Genomic DNA, 19,673 nt, shown 5'->3' on the forward strand with positions numbered 1-19,673 from the left:
GCAAGTTACACTTCTGAATCACTCACTCCAAACCTACAGCATCCACGGACTACTCACAGTCCAGCTGAAGAACAGGAGATGATCCAGTAAGTGTTACTTCCACTTAATTGTCGGCGGGAAACACTCGTGTACCCAGCTTTTCCCTCCGTCGTTCAAGGTTCTTTCCGGAAGTGAAACTTTTCCGTCACCAAAATAAAATATTAACAAAATAAGATTCCGTCATTCAGTCTTATAACACAACAACCATGAATAATATTTTAACACAAAATACAAACAGTTTTCTTAAAGATCTCGTAACATGAACTCAAAGAAACAAATACACTGATATTTATCAGGTTATTACAGTTGTTTACATTTTTTTCCACCAGTATGCTTCTGAATACACACACTATTTAGAATATCACATAACATTAAGAGAATGTTTAGGTCTCATCAGTTTATATTAAATGATCAAATGAGCTTCACTTCTGCACCTGACTACAGGTTACACAGTCAAGCCATAGATGCTGCATGGATAGACACATCATCTGGGTGTGTCTGCAATCTGCTAAACAGCAAAACAAGTGAAGGCCATTTATTTTGTGTGTCTATTTAAACTGTCATAATGATATGCTTCAGTTTGAACTGATTTTATTCAAGCGGAAGTACACATATTAAGTATAAATACTGTGAAGTGTTATTGCTAAATATTAAATTGGGGCATGAGAAGGACACTGTTGCCAGGCACTCAACCATGAGCAAGTATTTATTGTTCTCTAATTGTAATGGGGACATTTGTCTTTCATTTTCTGTTGCTGTCTGGTCACCAGTTGACAGGGCTTTTGCTCATATTTCACAGATAATATTTAACATTCGGCTCAAGTTTACGGCTTCCCGGTGTTTGTGTTTGTGCAACGAGACAAAGTTTCTTATGTTTCATTGTCGGGAACATTCAGACCTGCACAAACACGCAGACATAATCCTTTCATTTCAAGAAAAATGTTACTTATTTGTTCAGTGTCGTTTTCCAAGGTCTTAATGATTCAAACGATCTCAAATTGCTCGACATGTTTGAGATCTTCTGTCCTGACCTTGAACTTGGTTATTTGACCTGCAGTCTTCGACTCCAGAAACAGAACCCCCAAACGAAGCAAGGACAATGGCTGGCAGAAACCCCAAGTCAAATCAAGTCTGACAAGAAAGAGTGGGACTTTCTGCTCAATGCACCTTCCTGGTGGGTTCCAGATAACAGGTGTGATTTCCCGTGTTGTCTATGACAGAGACGGGGGGGGGGGGGGGGAGAAACTTGGCACAACTTAAGAATACGTTCAAACACGTTGAGTAACATCCTGCTATGACCTGTTTCCTGACTTGCAGCCTTCAATACAGAGCTTTATGGAAGTTTAACTGCCTCCACTATAAAATGTTGTGATACCTTGCACCCTGTTTGTTGCCCCCATCCGCTCCCTGTGCCTGGCCGTGCCTGTCACCGGGGCTGTTTGTGCTGCTGAAGCTCCAACAGTGTGTGACTTCACTGTGAAGCCGGCCTGTGCGCTACCCTCAATACCCCCATGGTGCAGGCCATTGTAAGTGCTCCCAATGGCAATGCCCCCCCCCCCCCCCCCCCCCCCCGCCACCCCCTCTTCTCACAGTCGTTCCATTGAGAGGCTCATTGAGCCGGGATTGCCCTAATACTCAAAGAAACTGCCACACCACCCTCATTTGCTTTCTGTCACAGTCGTCTCCCTCATCCACCCCCCCACCCCCTCCCTCCGTCCCAACAGGTTCTGTGATGTGAATGAGACCAGACCTTCCCACTGTATCCAGAGAAACCATCAACTCATCTGACCTCTGGCTGCATGTATCAGGTGTCCAGACTGAAGGTAATCTGTTTTTCCTGGACGGCGGATGAGGAGAAGTGATGTCTCAGAACTGCTGCCGGGTTTGCAGCAGGGGATTATACAGCTGCCACCGGAGGAACCCCGAGAGAAGACAAATAAAGGTGAGCATTTCAGGTGTACTTGTGCGTAACTAAGTTTTTACCACTAATGAACTAAGGTTGTCTCAGATCGTAGGCGTTTTCAGGAGAGTCCGACATGCTTTTATTTTCCTAAACTCTCTAGGAATGTGTAATAATAGTTACATAATCCCTTTAACACTTTTTTTTTGTCATGTTCTTTGTACTTTCTCTGAGCTTAGCCTCTGAAAGTCCTCGTGATCATGGATTTGAATTCCACATGACAAACTTAAGAAATGTAAAATATTGCCAATAGCGCTTCAACAATGAAACTGTCAAATGTCAAGTTGAAAGGTGAAATGACGAAAATAGACTTGCTTGTTAAAAAAAAAAAAAAAAAAGAACAAATCAACTGGCATGCGCTAACAGGTTTGTTTGGGGCTTATCTGGAACCAGGATTCTAGAAGGTGAAGACTATTTACTTTTCAGTCTAATTGAGGATGAGAATGAAAGGTTGCGTGGGCATTAATGGGGGGGAGCGAACAAAGGAGCTGTTTGTGTTGGATTGTTGCGATACGGTGCAGTTTAAGACGTTAGCCCTGAAGAAAAAAGGTTAGATTTGTTCACACCGGCATGTTAATTCTATTAAAAATGCCAACACATTTCACATCATTTTTGTTTAGAAACGTCAAGTTGTTTTTTTTTGTTGCTGAAAATGTATAATAATAATAATCCACCTGTTCTGGAATTTCAGCATGCCTGCCGGTGGTTTACAGTGCTCTCTGTGGTGTCCCTGCTCTCCCTGTGCTGGATGTATATTTGTCTGGTTACGTTTAACGATCGAGACGATGTGAACTGGTGAGTGATGCACCCCCACCCCCACCACTACCACCCCCACCCCCTCCACATTGAATCAAGCACAAAAGCTGCAGAACCCTCTCTTTCCCTTTGTTAATCGCTTTTCTCTGGGTCTTTATTGTTGACCTTTGCTCCGCTAACCCTGCGCTGCCCTCTCGTTGTCCCTTTATCAGGGAGGGCTTCAATCAGCTGAAACTGTGGGTGAACTGGTTCATGGTGCTGATCATCATTTCTGCCGTGTTAACCAGCTACTGCGTCCTGCTGCTGGTGAGAACAAAGTGCCAACGACACGGCAGCAAAACTGCAGGATATTATACCATATTGCCATGGGAGAGGCCCGATAAGTAAATAAAACATTTATTCAATGTAAAGGTTAATCTGTTTGTAGAAATTGGAAGCGAAGAAGCGCTCGTATTTTGTTCCTATACACCTTTTTTTTAATAGCACTTCCTACATTTGAACACAAATTCGAACACATTTTACTGTTCCAAACGGGTTTGTTTTTGATTTGCGAGGAAATGCAGATTTATTTTTACATTTTTAAATTTCGACTTGAGCTTAACAAGTCGACGTTGGACAGTGCAGTATAGAAAGCGGATGGATTGAATAGTCGGTCATGTGCTTTTCAAAATTTCAAGAGAAATGGAAGTACAGCCGATGAAAGAAAAGACAAAAGGCGGGAAAAAGTTGTGTGACAGGACCGGACAAAAGTGATAACGGCAGATTCACCGCCTTGTACCGCAGAAGAATAAAAATCCATTGTAACGTGTTCACGTTTTATTATTATCCTCACATTGCGTTGCAGCTGTTCGCTTTGTTCCAAGTTGCCTTGGGCGAGACACCCAACTTACACTGTCTGCACAAGGTAGTTCACTTTAAAAACCATGTTGTTGTTTTGTTTTGTTTTTCTTTTTTGTGTGCAAAGTTATTGACTTCTGGGTTCAACATTTTCTCTGCAAAGTTCTTCTTATTTTTGGGGGTGACGTTCGTCGTTCTCGGCATCACTGGAGTCAGCCTCAAGTGGGAGGAAGAATGGCCGACTGTCCCGCTGTCTCTGCAGGTATAGTGAGATTCAATGTGCATGATGGTGGTTCTTTTCTTGTTCCCCTCATGTATTTCCCACGTCAAATATTCGCAGGCCACGGCTCCCTTCTTGCAGTTTGGCGCCGTTGGAGCTTTGACTCTGCTGAGCTTGTTTGTTTTCCGCAGCTTCCACGTGGCCAGGAAAGGTCCGTGTCTCAGACTTCATTACAAAATAAGCACGACCGACAGGAAATTACTGTACAAATAATATATCGGACATAAGGAGTTTTCGTCAGACCCACGGGAAACACACTGTGTGTTGTTTTCTCCATGCAGGCTCTAAGCTCCTGATCGCTGTGGCGTTTCTGGTCGTGTCGGCCGCCATCTTCCTGTGTCCCCTCTTCATTCAGTCTCCCTGTCTGATCGACCGTCAGGATTTACCCCAAAAACCCGAGCTGATTGGTCACAGAGGCGCCCCGATGGTGAGCGGCTCGATTTATCTTCAATACTGTTGAGACTCACGGTCATTGAGTCAATGGAGGATGTTTTACTGCTCATTTAAAGACTGAGTTCAAGATTTTTGTGACCCACTTGTTATTCCAGTCGGTGAACAATCAGATTGGGCAGAACGCCGCTGCTCATAATACCAGGAGCCACAATTAATCATTTCTAAGTTCCACTTTTACCTCAAGCAAAAGCAAATGACAAGTTAAATAATAACTTTTAGACGAAATGAAAACAGGTTCAAACCTTCAACCACCAACCACCAAATCTGGTAACTTGTGCATTTCCTCCGCTTTTGAAGGTTGAAATGTTATGTCATATACATATAAATCGATTCATGGGTGCTGTATGGATTATTAAGTTTTAACTAACATTAATAATCTTTTATTCTCATGTGACATTTAATATGATTTATTTCGTGAAAGCCCTGTAGCCCTGACTCAGGTGTGAGCAAATGTCCAGTGATGTGATCGGCCCATGTGCTGTACTGCCGCGACCTTGTTGGTTTTGCTTCACTGCCGCGGAGCCAGTATGAGCTCAGTCCAACACGAGGTGCAGGGTTGAATGTGTTCACACAGCTTTTAGGGGTATGTAGGGCACTCACCCCCCCCCCATCTGTCCTCAATGTGTTCAGCTGGCCCCGGAGAACACCATGTTGTCCTTCAACAGGAGCATTGAGTGTGGCGTGACGGCCTTTGAGACGGACGTGCAGCTCAGGTAAAGCACATCTGTTCCTATATTTTGCATAACACTGGTTCTGCGGCCCCAAACCCAGTGAAGGTAAAACTACCTCTTCTTTTTTTTTTTTTATTCCCTGCTTGTGCTGTGAGGGTGTGAATGAAATGAAATGTAACAGAAACTTTTAAGTGTTATTCTCATGAGCGCAAAAGATAAACAACATGATTTGATACATTTTTCATAAAAAAGAGACCTTCTGTCCATTTCAACTCGTCTGCTACAAGTGATGCATCGTCATGGGAGATTGAGTTACAGGCCAAAGAAATTAGATTATTGTTATGAGGAAAATTAAGCGCACACAGTTTTGATAACAATATACTGCTTTGTTAAATGCCACGAACATCAATTTTAATCATAAATACACACATTTCTACACAATACTGAGATTTTGTTTTATTCCACCGAGAGTCCATTTAAGTATTAAAAATAAAACAAAATCTCAGTATTGTGTAGAAATGTGTGTATTTCTACACAATACTGAGATTTTGTTTTATTTTTAATACTTAAAAGGACTCTCGGTGGAATAAAAGAGAAAATAAGATTTGGCCACATTTTAGTAATGGGAATTTACAATATGCTGAAGCTTGTTCAGTAGTTATTAAAACTATGATGAAACTATAAGAAAGGTCATTTATTCTGACATTAAAATTCACTCGCTTTCAAGAAAATAGCATAAATATTGTGAAAGAAATTTGTATTATTAAAGCTTCATTAAAATTGCCCATAAATTGATGGATGGATGGATGGGTGGATGGATGGATGGATGGATGGATGGATGGATGGATGGATGGATGGATGGATGGATGGATGGATGGATGGATGGATGGATGGAACTCCACTCATACTACAAATCTAAGATGTCAAACTCCTAAGACTAAGAAGCATCAAACATTTGACATTTGAAACTCTTTCCCTGTTTTGACCAAATGATCCAGATCCTCCAAGTTGCTTATTCGGCAATATAAACACAAATATACCGTCGATGTTGTACAGAGCGATCAACTGTCACTAGGTAATTTGAGATCAGTGATGCAGAAATAAACTAAATCAAGATGTTAATGTTGTTTTGTTTTTTTTAAATATAATTTTGGAAAATCAGCAAAGACCGGATTCCCTTCTTGCTGCACGACCACCACAACGGCTCCCTGCTGAGAACCACAAACATTAAAGGGAAGTTCCCCGACAAGCCGTCGAGCCGAGGCGCCGACCTGACCTTGGAGGAACTGCAGAGTCTGAACGCAGGTGAATGGTTCCTGGAGGTGAGGCCAGTGCTCACGCAACGTCGACTCCAGGTGATCTTTGTGTCTGTCGATCAGCTTTTTTTTTTTACATAGCGTTGCATTGATGCGCTCCTGCAGACGGATCCGTTCCACACCGTGTCCGAGCTGTCCGGCGAGGAGAAGGACACGGCCCGGAATCAGACGATACCCTCTCTGCTTCAGCTGCTTCGTCTGGCCGAGGAGCACAACATCTCAGTGTTGTTTGACCTCTACACTCCAGACCCGAAAAACGACGCAGTGGACACGGTCGACGCCATCCTAAACTCCAGCATCAACCCGAGCTTGGTGAGCGTCGACGCTCGGGTGTTTTCGTTGATATGACGACGCGCGTTTCTCAGGACGTTTCGCCCCACAGGTTTTCTGGCTTCCTCCAGAGTCAAGGGAACACGTAAACTTGAGGGCGCCGGGCTTCACCCAGATCTATAACAATGAAAACGACATGCATAAAGGGGGCGGAAAGCATCTGAACCTGAAATACAGCAATCTGAGCTTTGGAAAAATCAGGTGAAGAAAACACTCACACGCAAATACCTCACGGTACACTGATGTCATCCCTTCAAAATAAAATAAAGAGGAAGAAAAAGTGTGTATTCGGGAGCCATTGCAGTTATTTTTTCATGTAAACTTCAGCATATATATATTCTTCTCTACACTTTAATGCTTCCATCATTTGTTTCTCAGCCTCCTGTCGCCTCACGTCAGTCAAATGCATGTCGGTTCTCAATCTCATGTCCATGAACCTCCATATTGACCTTCCTCTTCTCTCCTCCAGCAGCTCATCATCATGTACTCATTCGTAATCCCATCCCTTCTGCTCACACCCATTGAAAAAAAAAAACCCAAAACATTCTCAGTCTCCACTTGAAGATAATCTACAATAATCCCGCTTGCTGTCTGAGTTTTTTTTATTTTTTTATTTTGGTTCCCTCACGTGACGTGCTTGCGTTCGACAGGGAACTTCGGCGGAAGAACATTTCTGTGAATCTGTGGGTGGTGAATGAGCGCTGGCTCTTCTCGCTGCTGTGGTGTGCCGGGGCCAGCTCCGTCACCACCAACTCCTGCAACCTCCTGAAAAATGTTCACCAGCCCGACTGGACCATGGTGAGATTACACACACACACACACACACACACACACACACACACACACACACACACACACACACACACACACACACACACACACACACACACACACACACACACACACACACACACACACACACACACACACACACACCCTTGCACCACTATCCAGGATAACAAAACATCATGAGGTTTAGTTTGAAAAGCTGACATGTGTGGTTGAACTGGGTTTTTGGTTGTGTGTTTCAGGCGCCGCACAAATACAGAACGATCTGGATTTCGGTGGACGTCGCCTCGGCCGTGATAATGATTATACTCTTCATCTTTCAGTGGTAAGACCAACCGAGGCCGCGCCGCACTGAATTGTGAGTTGCATGTTGATGAAGTGACTCACCCACCTCAACTGTTTGTGACAGGAAAACACAGATTCTGTGCCACAGAGGAGGTCAGTGTGTGTTTGAATATGTTACCGCCGGGGCAAGAAATCACCATTGTTATTAGTTTTCGACTAATTGGTTGTGGGAAAAGCCTCAGAGTAAAATTTACTTTATTTACTCACTTTCTACCCAGAGATTGATTAGTGTTTTGTTTTGTTTTGTTTTTTTACTCACTTTACTAACAATTGCAACTTTCTAAAAAAAAAAAAAAAAAAAATCAAAAAGTTTAACTGTTATATAATTCAGTTTTTCTTCTCAGTTTGGGAAATCAGCATTATCGTTAAATGTTGCGTAATATATTTCTGTATTTCAAACTGAATGCTTGAACATTTTAAAGGGAGTCATATTTCTGTGTTTTCTTCACTTTTGACAGAAGTGCAAAGACACAGTCCTGCAGTGGGGAATGAGAAGGAGCTGTTTCCCTTCTTGTCCCCTGGGAAGACGTGTCGGCTTCAGGGAGAAATCGAGCTGCTGTGAACTGCCACACATTCAGCCATTACACTGAAAATTGTGTTTTTACAGATATTTAAAAAGAAAAAGAAAAAAGTGAATCAAATATAATTTGATGCCACTGGGTGGCAGTCTCACACTTTAAAAAAAAAAAAATATATATATAAATTTTATTTTGGTCTCGTTGGTGAACTGGATTTAACTTTGAAGACAATCATGGCTGTGAACATGTGTTTCCCTTAATGTGCTTTGATTGTCTTCTCATACCGAAGTGAGTTGTTGTAAAGGTTTAATGTGAGGACTTCAGGTGTTTCAGCTATTGTGCCTCAGGTTTGTCCTCAGTCCAGTGGAAATTAAACAAACTGCGGTTGCTAATTTATTTAGTAGGTGTAGTAAGACTATTGCACAAAACTGAGCCAATACACTGGTAAAAGTTAATTACTAGTAGGTATCATCAGCATCAAAGATGAATATATAAAAGCTGAAAAGTTAAGTGTTGTTACATTTCAATGTATTTTTTTTCCCACCAGGAGGTATCTTTATTTAAATTTTTTCCTTTTTATTTGTGAGAATAGACTCCAGAGCTCCCTTGGATCAACTTTTAATAAAAAGGTTGTTATGCTGAGATGTTATGCTGTTTCTAGTTGGATTGGACAGATTGTGACTGGTTCATGAGTTAACTTCAGCTCTCCTTACTGCCAAGAGACATAAATATAATGACATTGTGACTGTGACAAAACATGAGCCAAGTTCCCATTGTAGCGAATTCTTCAGTCGAAAGGCCAAACTGGACCCTAAAGAAAAGTTTCTCGGTTACCCTGCAGCCTCTTGACGTTTTCTTCACAAGTAGTTTGTAACTACAAGAACAATGTAATCAGTAAACTTATGTTCAGCTAAGATGTAGCTGCCTTTTGTGTCATCTGTTCTGAATGCATTATAATGATTTCACCTGGAGTTGAAAAATCAACTTTTAAAAAAAAATAAACAAATATTTGATACGTTTTAGAATCACAAGACATTTTCAGCATATTAATGCCACATATGCAGAGCCATGGTTCTTCTTAATCAATATTTTAATGTTGAATACGTTGTATGTGTTGTATGCCCTCTGTTCGTCAATATGTATATTGTGTCACAATTAACCTTTCATTTTGTTGTCTTCAGTGAATAAAAGAAAATCCTGGCGTTACCATTACGACAAAGACTGAAAACTGAGCCAAAAGCATTAAAACCATTTTATACTTTATCCTGTGTCAGTGCATTTTATCCTCTAATACAAATGGTAAAAATCACAATGAAGTTTCATTAAAATTGGCTATATGTTGATACCGTAGTCATTTCGATGGGAATTGTGTGGTTTTGCAAGAATATAGACATTTTCACCACATATACTCTGCATTACAGCAAAGGAGTTTAAATGTAAAAGTTTATTATGGTAGCATTTTACCAGGTCAACCCACCCAAGATATAACTGGGCAGTATTTAACTGCTGAACTCAACTATTTTTGACATCACCGGTGGAAAATGTGCCCAAAGGTGTGATTGTGAGTGTGTGCGCTTGGAAGATGAATGGATACTCATTGAGACCACGTAAACTGAGCACTGTAATACTCACCCAAACCATGGATTTGAACCAGGGACGTTCTCACTGTGAGGAGACAGTGCTAAGCACTAGTGACTCAGATGGAAAATTACTTTAAGTTGTCCTTTCGTGTGGTTAAATTTGTGCCAAAATGGTGTCGTATTGCAAAACTATAATATACTAAGCATATTAAATCACTCCTTCATTCATTTTTAGATAAATCATTTTGGACTGAAAAAGAAATTGCAGATATAATTTTATTGCCTTGAGACCTGAATTTCCTGCACTGCCGTCATCCCACCACTAGATGGCAGACACCACAAAAAGAAGCGAAGACGTGCGGCATATTAACGGTCTTAAAAAAATATGCCGACTGTTGTTTAAAAAAAAAACAGAATACCGACCACCACCAATGACGTAAACGGAGCACTAATTCAACTCTTGTGCAGATGACATGTTTTTCTTCCAAATAAAAATATATCTATATATATGAACGCACGTGCTGCAGCAGTCACATCACAGAGGCGAGGCGTGACTGTGAGGAGGAGGAGGAGGAAGAGGAGGAGGAGGAGGAACATGTCACGCTCTGATCTCTCTTTGCCCTGAAAAAAAGAAAAAAGAAAAGAACAAAACTTGTGGAAAGTTGTGTGGAAGTAAACAGGCAGTGGCAGTGGCATCCAGAGCCGGGTGGGTGTGGAGCCGCAGCTTGACCGCCGCAGCAAGACTGGGAGTGTCCGTCCGTCCTGCGTCCGCAGCGCAACTCTGGAGCTCAACTTGTTGTGTGGAGAAGGAGCGACTGGACAGTTGGAGCTCCGCAGCACCACCCCGAGATTTAACTTCTCTCTCCACCCCTCCTCTCACAAAAACAAACAAACAAACACAATAATTCCTATGACTTTCCGAGTTGACCACGCCATGGTGCACAGATATGGTGAGTACCGTGTCTTCACCTCCCTTTTTAAAGTTTCGAGGTCAATACCAGCTCTTTACTCCATCCATTATTACATTTTTTTTTCTGTTACACTAACCCCCCCCCTCCCCTCCCTCTTTTATTTTATTTTCCCGTTGACTTGTAAATATTTTAACTTCCGGGGTTGCATTTCTCCTGCAGAATGTTTGGAGCATCAGGTAGTGAAGTAGTAAGTTTTTTTGTTTTTTGTTTTTTTTGTAACCTTCACGGTGTGCATCATCTCTGAGCTGTGCTGCTCGACACCCACCAGGTTCAACAAGCAGCTGCACAGGCCTGCTACAGGAGAGAAAGACCTGCTTTTAATGTGCAGGAGAAAATAACAAGACAAACACCGCTGACTTACAAACCTGCACAATCCTCAGCTTAGTATACAAGGTGTTGTATCAAATGCTGCTTTGTCTTCAGGCACGTCATCACTGATTTAAGTTGCATGAGATGGTAATTAGTCCAACCAACAGAAGTTGTTTTTTTTTTTTTAAATGTGCCTCTTATATTGGCTTTTTTCCCCTCTGATGACTTAACATACAGAATAATTAGTAACCAGTAGATTTATACGGTGAGCAATTGATTCTTACAATCCACATCATAAAGTTCCACGTTGTACATTTTATTCACTTCTATTCAGTATGATGACTTTATGAATTTACTATGAAATGCAGTGTGTTACATAAGTTAGTCTTCTTGCCTTCTAGCAGGACTTTATTTTGGTTTGAGTTTGCATGTCGTGTCTGTGTTGGCATGTACGTTTTCTTTACTCCTACAGTTAAAACAACAACAACAACATGCATTTGAGGCTAATTGGTGATTTGTAAATCACATGTATGACTTAATGTTGAGTGTATGTTGGTGTTTTTGTCTGCGTGACCTATCCAGGTTTTACACTAATTTGTAACCCTCTATCAGATAAAGCCGTAGAGAAAAAGCTCTTTTTCTCCACGCAATCCCAAGAGATGCATATTGATTTAAATGCCAGCTCGCGGAGATGCTATTTACTTTGTGTCCACGCGTGCCGATTCCCTGTGTAGTTCTTGTAGTTGTGACGCTTGCCTTGCTTATTGTGGGACAGACACGGAGAGGGCGGTGGGGCTGCTCAGGCAGTACCAGGCCAACCTGACCAGTCCGCAGGAGCAGGCCTTGAAGACCAGTGTGGGCAAGGTTTCCGCTATCTTGGGCAGCCAGCTGTTTCAAGCCCTACTTGGTAAGAAAAACACTGGAAACCTCTTTTTTTTTTCCTTTTTTTTTTCCTCCCCTCGTTCAAAGTCTTTCAAAACTCTGCCCTCGAGGCTGAATTACACCAGAGTTCACACGCTCATCTTTTTAAAAAGAAAAGAGGAATCGCGTTTACCGATTGTTGTTTGCCACAATATGTTGTCATCTGTCCTTTTTGTTTTATTTTGTATATTTTTTTCCTACAGTGCAGGCCGAATAGTTTGATTTGTGTCGTTGAACAACTGCCTGCAGGCAGACACAGGATGCAGTCAGGGTCAGGTTGTATTAATTTATATGGGAAGTTAACCAGGTCTAAATATTTGCCAATTATGTCTCATGAAAGAGGTCTTTCAGTCCACCTCACAAAGGTCCGCTGTATGTGCCCCTCTGTAGCATACCCAGATTGTAATGAAATCCCATTAAGGCCTCACAAAAAAACTCAGTCCATCTATAGAGCGAGCGGCTAATAAGGCCCGGACTTGTCACACCGGTTGAGGACAATTATTCCCTTGAGTTTGACGAAAGAAAGCATACAGTTTAAAAAAAGAAATAAAAAAAACTGGAGCTCCTGATTCGCCAACAGCCCGAAAACAAATCGCGGCCAGACTAATATCACTAATCCAAAGTGTGCGCCGTGTACTTTAACTCTGCCGCGAAACCGTCTTGAGAGACTCTATTATTAGTTGTGAGCAGCTCCACCTTCATGACAGGTTCAGTGTTTTTAGCGAAGAGCTGAGGCGAGTTCACGTGAACCCTCCCCGCCGTTCCTTTTTATAGCAGATAAGGCACATTACTTCACTTTAACCAACGCCTGAGTGGTCCTTCTAATTACCACAACCGTGTTCTAACGATGCCCGCCCTTGGGTCTGCTATTGCTTCTGCTGACCCACTGCTGCTCCTTTGCCCGGGATCTAAAGGGGAGGTGGGGGGGGGTGCTGCCATGACTCAGTGAGCAGTTAAAGAAATACGGTATAGCTATTTTTACCAGTGATGTATACCGAAACGCTTTTATGGCACGCTTTCCCGTGTGAAGCTGATGGAAGACTTGACGCATAAAAATGAAGATTTATTACACTTCTTCCCCTCATCATAGGTCAGGGAGTCATAGCAGTGACTAATTACCCGTCATTCAAGGTGCATATCTCAAGATCAAATGTGTGTTAAGAGTCCTATTTCAAAGACTTGACCAAATGCAGTTCGAGACTTTTTTTTTTTTTTCTTTTCCCCACTCAGCGTTTTTTTTTTGTGGACGTTTCACTGTGAGGCGTTGGTGGATGAATCAGTCTGACCTGAAATTGATGCGACGTGTTGCCCCCCCTTCAACTTTTATCCACGTTATTAAACACCGGCTGTTATTCGGGAAGTTCAAATGACTTTATCTTCTCTCATGTTAAGTTGAGAGTGTGTACTTGTTTTTTTTGTTTTTTTATTATTTATTTGACACTATATTTAGATTGCTGTCTGATGCAATGCAAAAATTGCTCCGTAAATGTATTTATTTATTTTTCTGAGGCTTTTCAAGTGTCCAGCCTTCAAATCTGGCGGAATGAAGAGGCAGGGCCACTTTACTGCCACTTTACTGCCGGCCTGCAGACCAAAATATCTGTTCTTTACCGGCCCGGTCATTCAGAGTCACACACATCCAGCTCAACTAACAAGCACATAGCTGGAGAAAATCCTCCCAGCACAATTAAAAAAAACCAAAAAAAACATGCCACCCATCATTGCACAAATGTGCCACGCGACTATTGACTATCAGCTGTAATGTTCTTTGTTATTTATCGAGGTGAGAGAGACTCAGGAGAGGATTAGCTTTCCAAATCAGGATTCCAAACATTCCTCACCGAGAATGTTCAATCAGGGCCGAGCTCGAGGCGGACAGGAAAATAAATTGCCGCTGGCTACCAGGCCGAGCCTTTTCCCACAACTTTCCTCTCTATCTGGCGCCTCCGTGCCGAGAGCGAGAATAGAAGAAGAAGAAGAAGGAGAAGAGTTTTGTGGTCGGTGTGTTTTAGTGCGGGGTTGGCGAGGCTTCGCCCCTCGGTGGACATGTGGTTCTCATCAGGGAAGGCGGCGAGGAAAAGGAGCCGGTTCACAGCGGAGCACAGTGCAGTATAAACATTACTCATCCTCTTATCCTCTCCTGTTGTGTTTGCCTTCAGCTCAGGGCCAGGCCAACTGGTCCTGGTAGGACTATTATGCGTCGGTGACCCGCCGTTTTTTTATTTATTTTTTTTCCGAAGTGAGACGCATAGAAAGTAACAGGGTACAAGAGGAATCCGCTGAGCTTGCAGTTTTAAGTTTGCGTCTTCGAGAGATCTCTGCTGAACTGTGACGCGCCGTGGGATTGTACAGAGGTGTCGGGCGCCGTGTGGGAAAGCTCGGCGCTGGCCACTTGATTGGACGTCGGCATGGTTGCGCAGTCACGAACAAAGGTTGCCTTAACTGTGCATCTCTCCTTTTGTTCCAGCGTTAAAAACATGAAGTGGGAGGCACCGGGTGGGGGGGGGGGGGGGGGGGGGCTTTTTGGGGTGCACACACACACACGCACACACACAGACCGACATGAATCACAGGAGGCCTGACATTCCTGGGGAATATTTTATTAAGGCAACGACAACGGGGTGCATTGTTTGCCTTGCCTCAAAATTGTGACCTAGATTTCCGTCAGCATGTCGTCGTATTGAGCTCCGGGGTTGCTCATCGTCATGTAAAGAAAGAGGGGCACATTCTTTTTTGTGTGTGTGTGTGTGTGTGTGTGATTCACCCCGGCAGGCAATACAGAGATGACGCTGGCCGACAAAGAGACGAGGCCTGTAATGCGTCGAACCTGCGTTTGTAAGACTCGGGGAAGGTGCAGAAGAAAACCTCCCATGACTGTGACAAAAAGCCACAGACCCAGGCCGTCCCAAAATAGCCCAGTCATGGAAAAGAAAAAGAAAAAAATCTGCAATAATGCTTCTGAAAGAGACTTCTGACTCAGATTATGTATTTTGTTTCATCGCCAGGAATTTATGTGGTCCGTGAGGGTTTGGCGCACCTTTTTTTTTGGGAAAGTCACAGATGTCAAAAGAGAGAAAAAAAAACTCTGTTTAGTACTTTATGTGACTGTGAATCCTGATCTCGGAACACTTGTATACGTGATTGAGCACCTTTGTCTGCCTTGTTACCCTCTGCCAAGAATAGACGAATGATGTAATTAGAAGTGTTGGTTGTGCGAAAGCAAACCAGGTGCGGAGCGAAGAGCCTGTGAAACTTAACAGCATTTACAAGACTTTCGTTTCAAGACGAAGCAGGCGGCGCTTTCCACACGAGCAAAAGGTCAAACGCCTGAACGTGCAGCGGTTTAAATCCCATGAAAATCCTTTTTTTTCCCACATTATGACTTGTTGGAACCAGCCTGTAAAACGCAATAGAATATTTTAACAAATTATATTGGTTCAAACGCAATAATTTTAGAAAATTAGGGAAGTCGTGCCAAATTATTATTATTATTTTTTTTTTCTTCACAATTTAGAACCTCTCCCCCTCTGCTGTCTCACAATGGTTTGGTCCAATTGGGAGACAAGTTTTCTCCAGGAAGTGGCGACTTAATAAAAGCGATGTTGACTGTGTCAGACACTTATTAACTTTCGATTACCTTTCGATTGAAATAAAGACAATAACCCTCATATTCCGATTGTGTTTCGTTAATTTCTTCACCTCCCGAAATCGATTTAGACTCGGCAGCTTTTCAAACACCTGACTGGCGAAAGAGCGTCACCGCTTTACAGCAATTTGGTTTGTTTCACTTATGACAAAAGCAAACGGGAATATTTTAAAGCTATTTAGTGCAGACTTACCTCAGTCATGTAAAATATTAGCACCCGTGTCATTATCACCAAATTATTTTTTCCCTTTTGTAGCCACATGACATTAATTTCACGACGATGTGCAGAGTGACGCGTTTCCGCTTGGATGGCGTCTTTTGAAATGCTGCGGTGGATTAGCAATAAGGAGGGCAACTCCTCGCGGGATTAAGGGTTTCAGTCTGTCGAGGCGCAGGTAGCTGTGCCGTTTGTTGCCGCACGCCTGAAAGAGTTTGTGCAAGTGAGGCTGCTCTTTAGTCAGCTGGTCAGTAAACTCCTCTGCCCACACTTGGCTTCACTCCTCCACATTCAGACACAGTGATGAGTCACATGCTCCATTCTTACACTTTTGTTCTCACACCGTCTTGTTGGGACAAACCGACTCTTATCTCTCTCCGTCTCAGATGCTCGGGAGACGGCGGATCGTCCTTGGGTGTTTGCGTTTGGGGGGGCCAGAGATTACATTGTTGATGGGGAACGAGACGTCGTTAAAAAAGTCCAAACTATTCCCGGACTGTCCTTCGGGAATATGTCCGTCTTGTCCTGAGAGTGAACTTTGGGGGAGTTGACGAACTCTCCCGTCGCCTCTTTATGTCGACACTGCAGTAACCGGGCCCGTTGTTTTGACATCAGCACAATTGTCCCAGTGCATTCTCATCAAAGGGCTGCCACTCATTAGGTGACCACAGGACATGAGTGTGGATGAGAATACTTGAAAGAAGAGATGAGGAGTTGAACACGCTGGACTATCACTCCACCTCAGCACAAATTTTCAGAGGATTTTGGAATTGGTTTGGTTCGAGTGTTTCTACACAGTCGGTTGAGGTATATCACACCATTTTGGTTTTTTTTTTACCACCACCTGAAGAACATGGCTTCAGCTGTGAAAATGCCAGAAGATCTGTTTAGTCAGTCATTTGCTTGATCGATACCAAAAATCTTGACTGTTGCCAGGGAGACTTTGCAGTTGCCGTTCATGCGAGTCAACATTTGAGTTTGAATACTGCCAAACTCTTTCCTCTGGCAGCTTGTGCCTTTTTAATATAGAGCATGATGTCAACTGGTCTTTACATGTATGTACAGATTAACAACGATTGGATTTAATTGACCAACCTAAATCACCACCGGTGTTTATCATTTCCAGTAAATTTTGGAGCAAGTTGGGATTGACGCCACAGTTTTCCGAGCTTCACAGAACTCCGCCAAACAGCAAATATGTGATAACGGCATTAATAAAATAGATTTCTGTGTTGCCATAGTAAGAAGTGATTAGTATATTGTTTACTTTTCTACAACCTCACCAAGTCGCCCAATCAAAGATTGGCCATATGCGTTTATCTGTCCCTGCATGACTTTTCTCAAGATAATCCAGGGTCGCTCTTCCAAAATAGATAAAGATGTTTGAAGCTGAGATCAGTGGAGTCAAATCTTGGTCCTGAAGGGCTCCTGCCTTCATGTTTTACGAGTGTCCCTTCTCCAACCCACTGATTAGGAGGGCTGCGTCATCAACAAACACTGAGAGAGGAAAAGGCCTAAGAAGCTCCTCATCATTCATCTTAGACATCCAGTGAGCATCCCCAGACCTGGATTTAACACCAGTTGGTTATTTGGTGAATGTAAATTGACCATGAGAGATTATTTTCTCTTACTTTTGCCCTGGAATGAACTAGGAACCTGCCCTAAAGTCTTTGTCTCTTGCTCTTGGTTAGACTGTAACCAAGAACACAGTGAGCGTTATAGAAATCCGAAGAATGGCCCGAAGAGCCAACTCGATCTTTACTTCGCCTTTACTTCTTTACATCTTTTGGACTGAAAGGGACTGCAGACAACAAAGATGATAAATTATGCCACAAAAGGACAATGTCAAAAAAGCTGTAATGGTTCTTTCAATTCTTTAGTTCAGGACCAAATACCTGTGGTAAGCTGCTCTTTGTGTCCAGGATGCTCAATAAACACTCAATTTGCCGGTCAGGGTGGGGATGTGGACTAACTGGTAAGCTTTTTGTTCCACAGTTCAGCTCCAGCCTGGTACAATGGTCCACATTACCGCCTTGGCTGCTCCCAACATTCTCCTGCTCTCTCAGTACTTCAGTCCAAAAACGTACCTCAATTGGTGTGAATATATGTGTGTGTGACTATCTGTTTCTGTCTTTGCCCTGAGATGGTGGCGACCTGTGCAGCATCCTGCAATCCTGAATTTAATGAATTACAGATGTATTGTTGAATCACTGACATTTTTTTAATTAATTTAAAAAAAATCCAAAGTACCTCATCATAATGATAGCATATCTATCGGTGTCTTTAATGAACACACATGCATTCGATACTTCCCCCCCTGGATAAAGAAGCTCATTCGTGTGGACGTGTTGCAGCAGGGTACGGGTGGCCTGCTGTTCAACTAGGGGGCAGTGTCCACACTTTTTCCACATGTGTCAAATGACATTTCAAGGCACCGAGCCTGGAGGTGACTTGCTGGGAAAATGATGTATGGAGACGACGATGACGAAGTGGAAGAATAGGAGAAGTGAGATGAGCGCTTTCGTTGTCGGCGCAGTACACAATGTTCAGGTCTGCTGGGATATGATGTCTTCCTCTCCGGGAGACTGAGGCGATGATTTACTCAGCCTGTACCTGAGTCATATAGTTCAGCAAGCAGATGAGACGAGCGCCTTTGCAAATGTGCAGACTAACTTCCATGTAAACAGACGACTCCCACCTCCACGTTTCTACCCGCAGTTAGAACCCGAGGAGAAGCGAGACGGGTCCCGATGTGCCGGTGATTGATCGGCTTATTCTCTTTACACAACCAGAGCCGTTCGCTTGGGAAGCCTGAGAAGTTGTGAAGTTGAAATAGATACGAGATGGTATAAAGTGCTTATATCTGATGTTTCTAATGATTAAAGTCAAAGGAAAACAACCAAAAAAAAACCCACAACTCATGATAGTTTGTTGGATTTTCTTTTTCTCACAGATATCCAAGAGTGTTACGAGGTGACCTTGCAACTGAACACAGAACAAACTCTTGTGAAAGAAGACAGCAGGCATGACGCGTGGGAGGAGGTAATTTTCCTGCTTCTCATTATATAGATTGGAGGAAATGTGCTCCGTGTTTCCGGTGCCGCCATGCGCCGCACTTTCTCGGCCGGCACAGGATGTCATTAAGCGTGTCCTTTGCCCGGCTGCGAGGTAAACGGGTCGGCGTGAGTCACGGCGGCCGCGGCTCGGACCCGCTGAGCCCAGAGATAAAGTTCTGGATATTTATTATATTGTTACTGTAGGATTCTGCAAGAAACAAAGTCAAACTGAAAAGTTTGTGTCTTTTGTTTTTGTGTGTATTGATGATTGAACGCTCTCAAACTGCTAATATATATTTCTTGTTGTTCCTTGTCCATCATCTTGTGATGTCCTTTGGAAGGACTGGGAACATCCCACTTCATATCATTTGTGAAACTTAACGTCTTCAAACTTTCCTCGGGCAAATGTCAAAATGTTAATGAAATCGATCTTTAGCTGACTTTTATACTTCTATAGAAAGATGCTATAGCGTACAGCCTTAATGGTTTTAACACTGGAGTAAGTCTCATTGTCTCGCTTTGGACGTTTCTTGGTATGTGCTGTAGTAATCAGTACTTTTACTTCAAACTTAAGTTTATATATTCTCCTAGTGCACGTAGATTTTTTTTTTTTTTTTAAGTGTGTACTGTTGTTCGAGCGGTGGACTGGTGACCTGAACTGGTTGTATTCTAGTCAGAA

The 19,673-nt window shown here is 42.8% G+C and overlaps 2 protein-coding genes across 2 annotated transcripts in view; both read left to right on the plus strand.

The window, feature by feature from the left end:
• Nucleotides 1–1,900: 1,900 nt before the first annotated feature.
• On the plus strand, nucleotides 1,901–7,760 carry gdpd2 (glycerophosphodiester phosphodiesterase domain containing 2; the record flags this gene model as incomplete). The annotated part of the gene is made up of 13 exons (XM_080502412.1): nucleotides 1,901–1,981; nucleotides 2,691–2,794; nucleotides 2,968–3,061; nucleotides 3,600–3,659; nucleotides 3,756–3,854; nucleotides 3,933–4,023; nucleotides 4,154–4,299; nucleotides 4,956–5,038; nucleotides 6,159–6,318; nucleotides 6,418–6,624; nucleotides 6,695–6,843; nucleotides 7,293–7,440; nucleotides 7,674–7,760. The coding sequence occupies 13 exons, from the start codon at nucleotides 1,901–1,903 to the stop codon at nucleotides 7,758–7,760; spliced, it is 1,509 nt and encodes a 502-aa protein (XP_080358538.1).
• Nucleotides 7,761–10,592: 2,832 nt separating this feature from the next.
• The window catches only part of dlg3 (discs, large homolog 3), an 84,943-nt gene continuing 75,862 nt past the window's right edge, over nucleotides 10,593–19,673 (plus strand). The window contains 3 exon segments of the mRNA XM_080502300.1: nucleotides 10,593–10,824; nucleotides 11,930–12,061; nucleotides 18,892–18,980. Coding sequence (XP_080358426.1) covers nucleotides 10,785–10,824; nucleotides 11,930–12,061; nucleotides 18,892–18,980 — 261 coding nt within the window. The 5' untranslated portion in view covers nucleotides 10,593–10,784.

The sequence above is a fragment of the Blennius ocellaris genome, assembly GCF_963422515.1.
Source record: "Blennius ocellaris genome assembly, chromosome: 9".
NCBI lineage: Eukaryota > Metazoa > Chordata > Actinopteri > Blenniiformes > Blenniidae > Blennius > Blennius ocellaris.